Here is a 13609-nt window from a genome sequence, read left to right on the forward strand (position 1 = left end):
TTACCATGTAATTTAACTCCTAATTCTTCTTCTTTTTTTTTTGAGGTACCAGGGACCGGGGATTAAACCCTGAATCTTGTATGTGGGAAGCCGGCACTCAACTACTGTGCCACATCGGCTTTCCTGAGTTGGTTTTATCATTTGTTTTGCTTTTTGTTTGGTTTGGCTTTTTCAGGAGGCACTGGGAACTGAACCTGGGACCTCTCATGTGGAAGGTGGGTGCTCAACCACTTGAGCCACTTCTGCTCCCTCCTAATTTTTCTTGAATTGTTTTAGAAGTTTCAGATCTGCACCTCAACTAAAGTACAAGATTTGTTAGGGATTCACATTTCATACTGCTTTTGAATCTCCTGTTTCTCCTCACCTCATCCAATGTTAGGGGTTCTTGGAGGATATGTAACAAATGCCTAAATGAATGGATGGAAATTCCAAAATGTCTGAGTTACTTCTTATACGCAAGAGGAATGTCAGATTCTACTTTTGGCGATTTTGTCCTCAATGTTAGAACCTTAATTTGGTAGTACTTACTGGGATTACTCACTGTAATTTTTCTGGTTGAATTATCCTGGTTTCAGGCTAAAAATGGGGATGAATGACTTTTGATGGATGAAATGACTGACAAGGCAATTATCTAGGTCAGTTATTGGCAAGTTGAAGATAAAACATCTATTTCATTTCTCTTTAAAGCCCTGGATGGAACTATATAGGATGGAGGAAAAGTCATGTTACCCCTTTTGGCCTTTGGAGCACATAAAGTGAGATGCATCTTACTCATTTTAAATCTCCATGTCAGAGGAAGAGTTCTAATCAGGGTTACTCGTCATGGGTGTTTGATACAAACCAGCCTCTTCCAAGAGTTTTAGGCAGCAGTGAAAACAAGAATCAAATACTTACCCAGGGGAGTGGATATGGCTCAAGTGGTTGAGCACCCACCTCCCACATGGGAGGTCCCGGATTCAGTTCCCCGGGCCTCCTGAAAAAAAAAAACAAAAAAAACTAACAAGCAAAACAAATGGAAAAAGCAACTCAGGGAAGCTGATTAGGCTCAGCGGCTGAGCACCAGCTTCCCACACGCAAGATCCTGAGTTCAATCCCTGGCCCCTGGTACCTCAAAAAAAAAAAAACAACCAAAAACACAATGTACACAGAAATAGGCACAGAGTTGCCTAGTTACTCAAAGTGTATACTCTTTCTTTCAGGAATTAAGTTTTTGACCTTGGTGAGATATTTCTATGACAAAAAATTAAGATTTTAAATTGCCACCTAATACCTGGACTTTTAAAAAAAGATCTCTTCAGTTCATAATTCTGTTGCCATTGTTGACACACAGATAAACCCTAGCTGATTAGTTTTCATTCCTATCTGCTTACTTCTTTAATTTTTCTCCTTTCCCATAAGTAGGCTGTATATTCTAATAAGTGTCTCCTGCTCCTGGCCCCCAAAGACATCTGGAAAGGGTGTTAGATAAACAGCAAAGGGTTTGCACAGTGCTATGAGGAAGTCCCACCCGCACCAGACATGGGTTAGTGAGCTGCCCCAAAGCTCTCTGACTTAGGGAACAAGAAGAAGACAAGCAATGGAATCTAGCAGATCACCCTAACCAAACACCACACTGCATAATGGGGCCAACCTGTCTGGTAAGATTCTTTCAAATGGATTTTACAATATTAAGGCTTAAAGTCTCCAGAAATAACAATGGAGCTTACCAGGAAATGCTTAAGGTATAGAAACAGAGCTGCTAAGACACACGTAAACATAACTTTATGAGCTGAAGCTGCATAATATTCTCTTCCAGATCCTTTTAGTTTGTTTCTTCTTCCAAAAAGACTCTTATATGGAATTGCACACATTTGGCCCAGAACAAATTTGGTACTGGTAGAGGCCTGTAGACTTGGCCCCCAAGTCTTCTTCCTCCCAACTTCCCCATTCTTAGCAGATGAGCTTGAACATTAGGTTGCTGAAAAAAGTGAAGCTATGGGTCTGGACTCCCACAGCTACCAGGCACTGGAGATGTGAGAACACCCTTATAAGAGATGAAGACTTTTTCTGAATAATCTCTAAGTTATCCTCTCCCTCTCTGCTCTGGAACTCATCCCTGCCCACGTGCGTACCTCCTCATTTATCCTCTCCCTCTAGACCCGCACTGTCCTATATTGTAGGCACTAGCCACACACAGTTATTTAAGTTTACATCAATTAATAGTAAATAAATGAACAGAAAAACAGAAAATTACAAGTGCTAGAGAAGATGTGGAGAAATAAGAATACTCCTTCACTGTTGGTAAGAGTGTAAAATGGTGCTGCCCCTGTGAAAGACAGTTTGGCAGGTCCTCAGGAGACTAAATATAGAACTGACATATGATCTAGCAACCCCGTTCCTAGGAATATATTCAAAAGAACTGAAAGCAAGGACATGAACAGATTATTTGCACACCACTGTTCATAGCAGCATTGTTCACAATTGCTGAAAGATGGAAACAACCTAAGTGTCTGCCAATCAATGGATAAACAGGATGTGGTATTACATACAATGGAATATTATTCAGCTTTAAAAAGAAATCAATTGGGGAAGCATATAACAGCATGGAGGAATCTTTAGGACATTATGCTGAGTGAAATAAGCCAGACACAAAAGGATGCATTTTGTATGGTCTCACTGATATTAGCTAAATACAACGTGTAGACTTATGGAGTTGGACTATGGAGTATAGGTTGGTGGGAGATGGAATATGGATTGAGAAGGAGGAGCTGATGCTGGATGAATGTAGTATGTTTAATAAGGTTACTTGTAAATATGTGGTAATGGATGGAGTTGATGGTAGCACACTATAATAAGTGTAACAAAAACTGTATTTATGGATGTAATTGTGGCTCAAATGAGTAGTCTAGGGAGGTTAATGTTAGTTGGAGGACAGCTGGAGGATAAAATAGGGGATATATAACAGTGATTTGGGTGGTACATGAGGATTTTGGTTAATAACATACATACAGGAAATGTTCTACTACAAGGTGTTTAGAATGTAGTGATACGTGGGGAAAATATAATGTTAACTTACAGACTATAGTTAACAATAATATTGTAATGTTTTGTAGCAAAAGCAAAGGTCAAAAAAGGAATATGGGGTTTGTTTTGTGAGATATGAATATGATTAAGCATTTTTTTCTCTTCTTCTTTTTCTTCATTAATAAGGAGACCTTGACTATGTCATTTAACTAATTTATGTTCATTTGTGTGTCGTTCTGAATACTGGAGGAACAAATGAGTTTGTTGTTAGGAATTGATAAGTGTCTGAACAGAAGTTTTTAGGAGTAGTACTTCCATCCTTGTTGAGTTGTTATATTATTTTTTGAATTTGAAATAAAATTTAAATTAAAAAAATAAAACAAAAACTTCCGTTTCTCAATTGGACTAGTCACATTTAAAGTACTCATTAGCCACATGTGGCGAGTGACTACAATATGGAACACCACAGATATAGAACATTTCTATCATTGCAGAAAGTTCTATTGGGCAACACTGCTCAATAGTGTCCTCTGATTTATTTCCTTTGATCTCAGGCAGACTCCTACATCATTATCATCAACAGCAGCAGCAACTACCCTACAAGTGGCCCTACTGCCCTTCTGGCTACCAATCTCCATATCCCGCCAAACTTCTAGAATGAATGTCGCATTCCTTTCTTGGTCCTCTGTAATCTGAATTCTGTACCTTCTGAAATGAAGTCACCAAAGAGTTTTGAGTTATTCCTCGCCCTTTTTTCAGTCCTCGCCTTCCTCAACTTTCTCCTCTCTAAGGTGTTTATCCCACCTCCTGTACCTGGCACATGACTATTACTTAAGATATGTTGGTTAACTGAGATCATTAGCTTCCTTCATTGGTCATTCTTTCCTCCAGGATCCATCTTCCTACATCTTCCTCCTTCTCACAAGCCCAATCCTCTGCTCTTGTTCTGCCAGTCCTTTTCTGATGAGTTCACCTGCTCTCTTTTGCCATTAACCATCTTCTCCATGAAAATGGGTCTCCATCTCACAGCTCGAGTTGCTAATTTCTCACCTACTTAACTGGCATGACTGGAAGAACATGAAAAATAAAGGTTTGTATCATCAATGAATGCCCTAAGTGATGCAAAGAAATCTATTTCCCCATTCCAATTAATGCCCACGTCCCTCGCAACACTGTGGAGACCATACAACTCTAGTAGAAGCAATCAGTCCTTTCCTTCAGTGGCGGAAGGCCTGCAGTACTGACGAAAGCTCGGGGCATTTGAAGAGTCAAGAAGCTGAAGGGGACAGAAACAAAAAGGACTGCAAAATGAAAGACATAGGAAGACTTTGCCTCTATCATAATTCCACCATAGTCTTTTCTCATGACTAATTTCAAAGTCTCAGGATGATACGGAAGTTCTTTTTTCCTTTTGATTTCTTCTTTTTGGCTAGTAATGTCTGTATTGGCTTTTTTTAAAAGATTTATTTATCTCCCCCGCCCCTTGCAGCTTGTTCCATTCTTTGCTGTCTCTTCTCTGTGTCCATTCGCTGCATGTTTTTTCAGTATCTGCTTGTCTCCCTTTGTTGAGTCATCTTGCTGCGCCAGCTCTCCTCAGCACACTGGCCATCAGCTCTCCGCAGCTCTCCATGGCGCACGGGCCAGCCTGCCTTCACAAGGAGGCCCTGGGACGTGAACCCAGGGCCTCCCATATAGTAGATGGGAGCCCAACTGATTGAGCCACAGCTGCTTCCCTGCATTGGCTCTTCATGCAAACCATACTATGCTGAAATAACTATAGGTCAGAATGAAAAACCAATCACTTTTACAAAGGCAATATCAAGCAATAGGTCCACAACAACTTATGCCTTGGTGGGGAGCAGGTATAACTCAGTGGTTGAGCACCTGCTTCCCATATACAAGGTTCAGGGTTCAATCCCACAGTACCTCCTAAAAAAATTATGTATTGGTGTTTCGTGAGAGAAGTTGACAACACCTTCTGTCCCTTCTCAAAGTGAATGCACAAAGTACATTCTAACCTTTACCAGCACATAAGGTCTATAACTAATGTTAAGGGAAACCAGAGTTTTTTCCCCTTCCCTTAGGCTTTTTTTCCCCAGCAGACTCACTGCTCTAATGATTAGAAAGCCAAGAAAGTGGGTAGGTAGAAATACACAGCTCATTCTGCTAAATGAAAATTAAAGTAATGCAGATGACGAAGTGTACAGTGCTTGATTTTGTTACACCTATTTTTATTAAAGACCACCAGGTCCTGACCAATGGTCTCGAAATGCTAATTCAATATCCAAACCCCCAAGGGGGCTAAGAGCACTGGGAAAGCAGGAGAAATTTACACTGGACAGATGTGGGCGGTATCAAAGCTCAGTGACGTTTTACAGCTGCATGATCAAGATGACTTTCCAGTGATTTTTTTTTACAAAGCTTGTGGTGGTGGTTTGGCGTATGTACTCTAGAAAAACATGTTCTTAATCTTAATCCATTCCTGTGTGTGGGATTCCTATTGTACCAGGACCTTTGGATGAATTTACTTCAGTTAAGGTGTGGCCCTAATGAATCATGATGGAGGCCTTATGGAGAAGGCCACTGAGATAGAAGCCATGGGAGTAAGCAGACATTGCACGTCAATGGAACCCAGAAGAGAAAAAAGATGCCGCTATGTGCACTGACAAGTGATAAAAAGGCCAAGGACCAAAGATCACCAGCAGCCAGCCCCAGAATGCCACAGTCTTGGGGAAAAAGCTTCAATTTACCAATGCCTCAATTTTTTACTTTTCCTAGCTTCAAAACCATGAACCAATAAATTCCCATTGTTTAAGCCAACCCATTCTGTGGCATTTATCAGCTGGGAAATGAAAAACACTTGCTTACAAAAAGGAAAAAAACAAATTTAAAAGAGGGCATTCAATTACATACAAGGCAATCAAAGTAGCGAAAATCACCCCCAAAGTGAGCATTTACTAGACAATTTGGGTTAAAATAATATAAAAGGCAGACAGTTTGGGCCAGCACATCCGCAGTTCTTGCACTTGAAGAAAATCTGTAGATGAAGAAAATGCTTTATTAAAGAAAAAAAAAAGGAAAAGAAAACCTCCACAAAGCCTCCTTTCCCACAGCCTTCTGCCACACACATTCTGTTGCTAGGTAAACATAAGCTATCAACAATTTATGTACCAATATATATAGCAAATTATAGCTGAGAGGAAGCTTGCTAGTTTATGGAACAGATGGTAGATTTGTGTTGTGGCCCAAGAAAGAATGGTGTTTTGACATAATGAGGCATTGAAAGTCTCTCTGACAATCTCCCAGAATAACAAATGCTCTGGCTTTTTATGTTGTGAAGTTGGATGAAAGGGTAGACTCTCTTAGAAAAGAAAGGAAGAGTCAGAGGGAATGGCAAAGATGATGCTCTTTCAGAGTTGGAATTACTGTTTTTAAAATTTGTACTTTAATACGTGATAGCAGAAAGTAAACCAACATGGGTCATGACAGATCCTTCAGACTTGCCATCTGGGTTGAAATCAAATTTAATAAGCCCAACTACATTAACTCTACTTCTCCAGCACTATAGCTAATTTAAGAAGGGCTGGTCAAACAATCAGGGATGGGAACAAGAGGGCATAATTTTCTGTGAACTATGTAACCAGAGACTATATCCATGCTTCTTAAAATTTTGTAAAAATGAATTTTGAGGACTTAAGGCCCTTGCAGCTCATATTTCTCATTCAAACTGAACTGGTATTTATTTAATAAGCAACTGATTCATTACTGGACTTCAATGGTCCTAACACATCCTGGAACAAACTGTGGAACCACACTCAGATCCACACTGACATCTGCAGGTAATTGAAACAGGACTTGTATGGACTGATTGCTAGATTCAGGAATACCAACTCATTCATCACAGTAGTGTGCTAACCCATAAAACTTAAGTATGTTTGATGACCATTGATTTCTTTAAAAAATACTCTCAATGCTGGGTGCTTTTGTAGACTAAAAAGATACATAGAGGGGGGCAGATATGGCTCTGTGGTTGAGCACCTGCTTACCACATACAAGGTCCTGGGTACAAACCCTGGTACCTCCTAAAAAAAAAATGTATGGAAAGTATGAGTTCAATTATGGAAAAAAAAACATAAACATATAGCTATCTCTGCTTTTTGTATGATTTTTAAAAATTTTCTCTTTAAACTTGTTTCTATTTTCTATTACTTTTCATATATTCTCCAATGAGCATATAGTATTTTTATTAATATAATAAATTACTTAAAGGTTGCTACCTAAATTTAACCTCAAACTGTTAGTTGTCCCAATTCAATTTATATTCACATTCATCAGTATTTTCTAAACTTTATTTTATTAGAGAAGTTGTGAGTTTACAAAATAATTGTACATAACAAAAAGGATTCCCATATATTACCGTACCACCAACACCTTGCATTGTTGTGGAACATTTGTTATAAATGATGAAAAAACATCATCAAAATATTACTGCTAACTGTAGTCATCAGTCTTTCTGGAAAACCCTACAAAATGTCATTTTACACTAGTAAACTGCTGCTAAGCAGCAAGTTTATTTATATTAGGCTAACAAAACTCCTAAGTATGCACAAAGATAGGGATTAAACAGATTTGTAGTGGACTTAAGCTGTTCTAGTCCAAAACACATGATTTTTTCAAGTGACTTTCAACTGAATAAAATTTCAAAGTAACGTTTATTGGCTCAATCTATAATTACAATATTAGAGAAAATAGGATCTATCACCAAGAGGCTTCTTTTACAAAGATTGTCAGGGGAAAAGCCTGTTTGTCTAGGCTTGTAAAATTGTGTCCCATTCAGTTCTGAGGTAAAAAAAAAATTCGACATATGAGTTAAGTCTTATACTACATACTGAAAAACAAATGTAATAATAAAATACATCAAGGATTTCCACCCATAGAAAAAAAAAGGAGAATTGCTTAAGGGCTCATTAACAAATTCAATCAATAGGCGCTCATAAACAGTCCCCTCAACTTATCACTGTGCTACATTTCCAAGATTTACTGATATATATTTTTTGGGTGCCTGGAATGCTTTTTCTTGAAGAAACAAAGTTAAAGTGGTTAGAGTCCCAAGTCAATTCATGAAATAAAGCTAAAATACTGTAGGTTTGCAATGAAGTTGCAGGAAGAAGTTTTAGCAATTAGATAAAACAAATGTTGGGATGATTTTAACCAGAAATGATTTCTTAAGTTTCCTTCGGTTTTGGTGCTTGAGGACATAATTAGAGAAAGATTAGGAAGTAAGGCATTTTCAAGCACTCTGGACGTTAAAATCTAATTTCTCTTTAAAGCTTCCAACTTTTCTCTTTTTTTCCATCTAGGTATGAATTTTATGCTTATGGGACATGCTGAAGGTTTTATTTTATTTAGCAAATAGAAATGGGATGGAAAGCCTTGTGTGCTTCTGTTCTTGTGGAGCTCTGACACTGTGGTGGGAACAAACCCAGACTAGACTGCTGGAGAGTGAGAGACCACATGGAACAGAGCTGAGTAATCCTGACTGGGGCCATTCTAGACTCATCAACTGATCAGCCGAGATCAGCTAGACCTGGCCCGAAACCACCAAACCGTTCAGCTTACCCAAAGACTCATGAGAAATAATGAATAATTGTTGTTTTAAGTCACTAAGGATTTTGGGGTGGGGGAAGGGTGAGGTTATGCAGTAAGAGCTGGCTGATACAAGTATGCCACCATTTGCGTCAAATTTGGAAGAAACAAATATATGTAAACTTTGTTGGGATGCATGAGAAACTGAAAACGTGATTGCTTTGGGGGAGAGAAACTATGTGGGGTGGAGGATGAAGGTGGGAGGGATACATTTCATTGTCTACGCTTTTATAGGTTTTGAATTTTGAAACATGTGAGTATATTTCCTATAAACAAACAAATAGACAAACAAATCATTTTCTTTTCTTTTTACTCAAATCTTCCCAGAACCCTTGACTCATTTCTACAAGGGAATGGAAACTCTCATACCATGTTCATTAGATTATAAATGGGTGGGGTAGAAGTACGGCTTTAAGCAGTGCCTATAAAAATATGTAAAAGCATATGCGATGCATACACTATCTCTGGGAGAGCCCACAAGAAGCTGATGACATTGACTGCCTCTCAGGAAGGACCTTATAGGACTGGGGGTCAAGAGTAGACAGAAAACTTACTTTCCCCTATATGTACTTTTTACTATTTGATTTTTAAAAAACACTAAGCATGGATTGCCTTTCCCAAAGAAAAATAATGAATAAAATGTACATACACTTTGACCCAGCAATTTACCCCTTCTAAGAATTTCTCCTGCAGAAATATGTAAAGAAGCAAACATAAATGTACAAGAAGTTATTACCTGTATATACAATAAAGAACCTAAATGACCATCAGCTGAGGTTTAGTAAATAAATTATGGCATATTCATACAAAGAATACTATACAGTTGCTAAAAATAAAGTAATTTAATAGGGACCTCAGTGAGAGTTGTTCATCATATATTTTCAGGTGAGAGAAGCAAGATACAAAACAAGGTATATAGTATATTATTTATGCTTTTATATATATAATTATATATTGGTATGTGGGTGCCTGTGCAATATATGAATTAATCTTGTGAGATTAATGCTGAGCCAAAGAAGTCAGATACAAGAGACTACTTTTTTTTTTTTTAGGTACAGGGATTGAACCCAGGACCCTGTATGTGGGAAGCCAGTGCTCAACCACTGAGCCACATCGGCTTCCCTGAGTTGGTTTTTTCATTTGTTTTGCTTGTTGTTGTTTTTTGATTTTTCAGGAGGCACCGGGAACCAAACCCGGGACCTCCCATGTGGGAGGTGGGAGCTCAACCGCTTGAGCCACATCCGTTACCAGTGGATACTTTTTTATTTCATTCACAAAAAGCTTAAAAACAGGCAAAAATAATAATAATCTATGGTGTCAGAAGTCAGGATTAGTGGTTACCTTTCTGGTAGAGGGTGGGAGACTGTTAGGGGATATGAAGGATACTTGTGGAGTGCTGGAATGTTCTGTTTCCTAACCTAGGTACTGCTTCCATGAATGTATTTGGTTTGTGATAATTCATTGAGGATGAATGCTGCTAAAGTTCTGTAATGTTCTGTGTCTTAACCTAGGTGATGGTCACAAGGGTTTATTCAGTTTGTGATAATTCATAAAGAATGAATGGATGGGAATGGGTTTAGGGAATGCTTCTGAAATTCTGGAATGTTCTAAGTCAACCTAGTGATGGTTTAATGGCTGGAAGCAGGCATTAGGGGGTGCTTCTGGAGTTCTAGAATGTTCTATATCAACCTGGGCGATGATTACATGGGTTTATTCAGTTTGCGATAATTCATAGAGGTTGACCAGACAGAAGTGGGCATTAGGGGATGCTTCTGGAATGTACTATGTCAACCGAGGTGATGGTTTATGGGTGTTTCCAATTGGTGATAATTTATCAAGCTGTACGCTTTTTTATATGTATTCTATACTTTAAAACAAAGCTTTAAAATATACGTGTGTCTATCATAAATACCTGTTTGCATATATACAGAAAAAGGTAATTAGGTATACACACCAAGTTATGACATTACAGACAGGAAGGCTGGGAAAGGAGTTTTCTTTTTCACTTTGCATACTTCTACAAGGTTTAAACTTTTTATAATGAGCACTTTTCCTTCATAATTTAAAAATGTATAATGAAGAAAAACACTTAATAAAAAGAAGAAGAATCATGAAACACTGCTATGGGGTGTTAGTCTGTCTTTGAGAAGGAAATATACATGGTCAGGATTAGAAATCCTAGAATTGTGGACCCACCTCCTACAATAGTCACAGTTCCCGCTACTTCCACCCCCACCCTCCAGGTCCTGGAAGGAGATAAATGCCTAGGGAGGATAGAAGCAAAAGAAACACTTTGCTAGCACTGGCTTTCACCACAGACGTTTAGTGTGGTCACCTGATAGGTTAAACTAAAAAGTCTTTTTGTCCAAAGTAGGCAGTCCTCAGTGATCCAGACCAGAGGCTTCTTCTCAGAGGGCTACATTCCAACCTTAGCTCTGGAGATTTAACCACCCCTTTAGTCAGTAGAGATAGGTAAGAAAACACAAACCCAAGGAAAATCACACCTAGGGAAGGTATGAACCCTTTTAAGGTGACCAACTCATCCCACTTTGCCCAGGACATTCCTTGTTTTAACTCTGAAAGTTCCTGGGAAAACCTTTCAGTTTTGAGCAAACTAGGATGGTTGGTCAGCCTAAATTTAAGGTCTAGGATACAGCAGGCCTAAACTGCTTGGTAGGCCCCTTTTCCCTGAGCCCCACCCAAGTTCTCCCTTGACCTTTAAGGTGTGTAGGGGAACAGGGAGTGTCATCTTCTCAGAAGCTAAAGGAGAGGTGCTAGACCTCTCCTACCACACCTCATAGGAAAGGAAAGACCAGAACCTCCAAAGGGGGAATATAAATAGCAGCCTCAAAAGAGCATTCCACACAGACTCAACAGCTTTTAACCTCTTCATACCAACAGTCCTACACAACACTTGCCAGGATCCTATAATTTCTGGGATCAAAGTTCTTATTCATGCTCTACTTTTAAGATTTTGGCCATATCTCGGTATCTCTCACTCATACTATTGTTTACTTAAGATGTTTCTTTAAATTAATTCATTTTTCTCTGTTATATTTATTTTATATATATATATGTATTAAGAAATGCTATTTTCTAAATTTACTTTAAAAGAAAACTTCATGCCAGTATCATAAATGGAAAATTAGTATCACATGCCACAAATAAAAGGCATACATTAGGCATATGGTATAAATATTACCTAGGAGTGGCACTCCTTTTGACGAAGTTTCCTCAGGCAAGTTTTCCTCAGAAGTATCTGGACGACGAGAAGCTTGGTGCTCCACCTAGAGGTTAGAGTATGTGGTTAACAACATCATGTGATTCTCTTTCGGCTCCCTCTATAGGGTAACACTCCTGGTGATTTTCTTTCAGCTCCCCCTACAGGCTCGAAGGTGGTATAATCATTCAACAGAATTTTAATGAGTGACTACTATATTTCAGACCACACGCTATCTGCTGAAGGAACAGGAGACAATAGGAAATATTTTGCGTTGTAATTGGGTGAGGGTTGGGAAAGAAGGGGAAGGAGGAAGTTAGATGTTAGACACAGACTCTACCGCTTGTCTCCATGTCCCCAATCCCTGTTTATTTAAGCCACTGCAATTCAACTTCTGCCCCTTCCACCTTGCTAAAAGTTCACTAATGCAAGTCTGTAGGACACCTCCTAATTATCAGATCCAATGGGAAAATTTCAGTCCTCATCTTAACTGATGCTGTAGACCACTCCCTCCTTTGCTTCACTGATACCATTAGCTGCTTTCTCCAGGCTTTTCTCCAACCTCTCTTGCCATCCCATCTCTTCTTCAACCAGCCTATTAAATGTTTCTTGGTATTTTGCCCCCAATCCTCTTCTTCCTGCTTATATCTATACCCATAGCTTGCACCTACTAAGCTAAAGACTCCCAAATCCTAAAAGACGAGAGATGGTCTGTTCCCCCCCCCCCACCCCACCCCCGGCCACATTTCCCAAATTACTTGCATTTCTGTGACAGCACCATGGTCTCTTTCCTGTACCGTTGTCCTCCACCTGACTCCCACCCCTACCCCAAGTATGTTCTTCAAGATTCAGCTTCAGTATTACCCCTTATGGGAAGCATTCAAAAACCCCAGCCCAGGCAAAGTTGGATACTCTTCCTTCAAGCTCCCCAACACACTCTAATTGGTGCTGGTAATAGTTGGTATGCTTCTCTATTTATTCCACTAGGCTGGGCTCCTTGATGGCAAGAAATTAATCTGCATTTGCAGTTCCTAGCACAGAACTCAAGGCATATTTATTAAATTATGAATATAAGAAATTCCTGAGCCGTGGACAGTTAAAACACAGATGAAAAGGAGCTTGAGGTGGTGGTTGGGGTGGGTGTGAGCCAAGTATATTGAAAACTTGAGGATTTTGCAGAGGCAGCCAGGGCTGGTGCGGCTGGAGGGGGATAGAGGGTGGAGCCAAGGAGATGGCTGGGGCTGAGACAGCCAGGGTGGCAGCTGGCATGGTCGGAAATTGGTTACATAGAGAGGAAATGAGCAATTATATTGAGGATAAATAGAGCCAGATTTCTCACTACCAGAGAATGGAGTTACAAATACGGTGAGGATGAAGGCTGGACTGAACCCTGAGGTGTTGAAATGGAATTGGAAGTACTAGTTTGAACTCATGGTTTTCAATATGGACAGATTCAGATGTGTGCATACACATATATATTCATAGGGTGGGTATGAATACCCAACACATGTAATTTCCCAGTACTCTGAAGCCTTTAAACAGTGATGTCCCAGTAGCAATGATCTCATCTACTGCTCATACCTTGTTTTTAAAATACCATTTTCCATGAGAAGGAATCAGGATTTCTTAGAGAAACAGGCTGATCCCAGGGCTGGGGCAAGGAAACTCTGGGTCATCTTGGTCATCTTATACCAGAAAGTAAAAAGCTACTTCAAGACAAAGGATGGAGGTTTGTCAAAT

The 13609-nt window shown here is 39.3% G+C and overlaps 1 protein-coding gene across 2 annotated transcripts in view; it reads right to left on the reverse strand.

Annotated features, from left to right (window-relative positions):
• PABIR2 (PABIR family member 2) overlaps positions 1–13609 on the reverse strand; it is a 200269-nt gene that overhangs the window by 163183 nt on the left and 23477 nt on the right. The window contains exons 10-11 of one of the 2 annotated variants that reach the window (XM_058291794.1): positions 11852–11936; positions 5903–6040 (exon numbers count right to left, since the gene is read on the reverse strand). In XM_058291794.1, coding sequence (XP_058147777.1) covers positions 11852–11936 — 85 coding nt within the window. In that variant the 3' untranslated portion in view covers positions 5903–6040. Of the gene's footprint in view, positions 1–5902; positions 6041–11851; positions 11937–13609 lie in introns of those variants that run through there. The other variant, XM_058291795.1, reaches the window with a different exon arrangement.

The sequence above is a fragment of the Dasypus novemcinctus genome, chromosome X (genome assembly GCF_030445035.2).
Source record: "Dasypus novemcinctus isolate mDasNov1 chromosome X, mDasNov1.1.hap2, whole genome shotgun sequence".
Classification (NCBI taxonomy): Eukaryota; Metazoa; Chordata; class Mammalia; order Cingulata; family Dasypodidae; genus Dasypus; species Dasypus novemcinctus.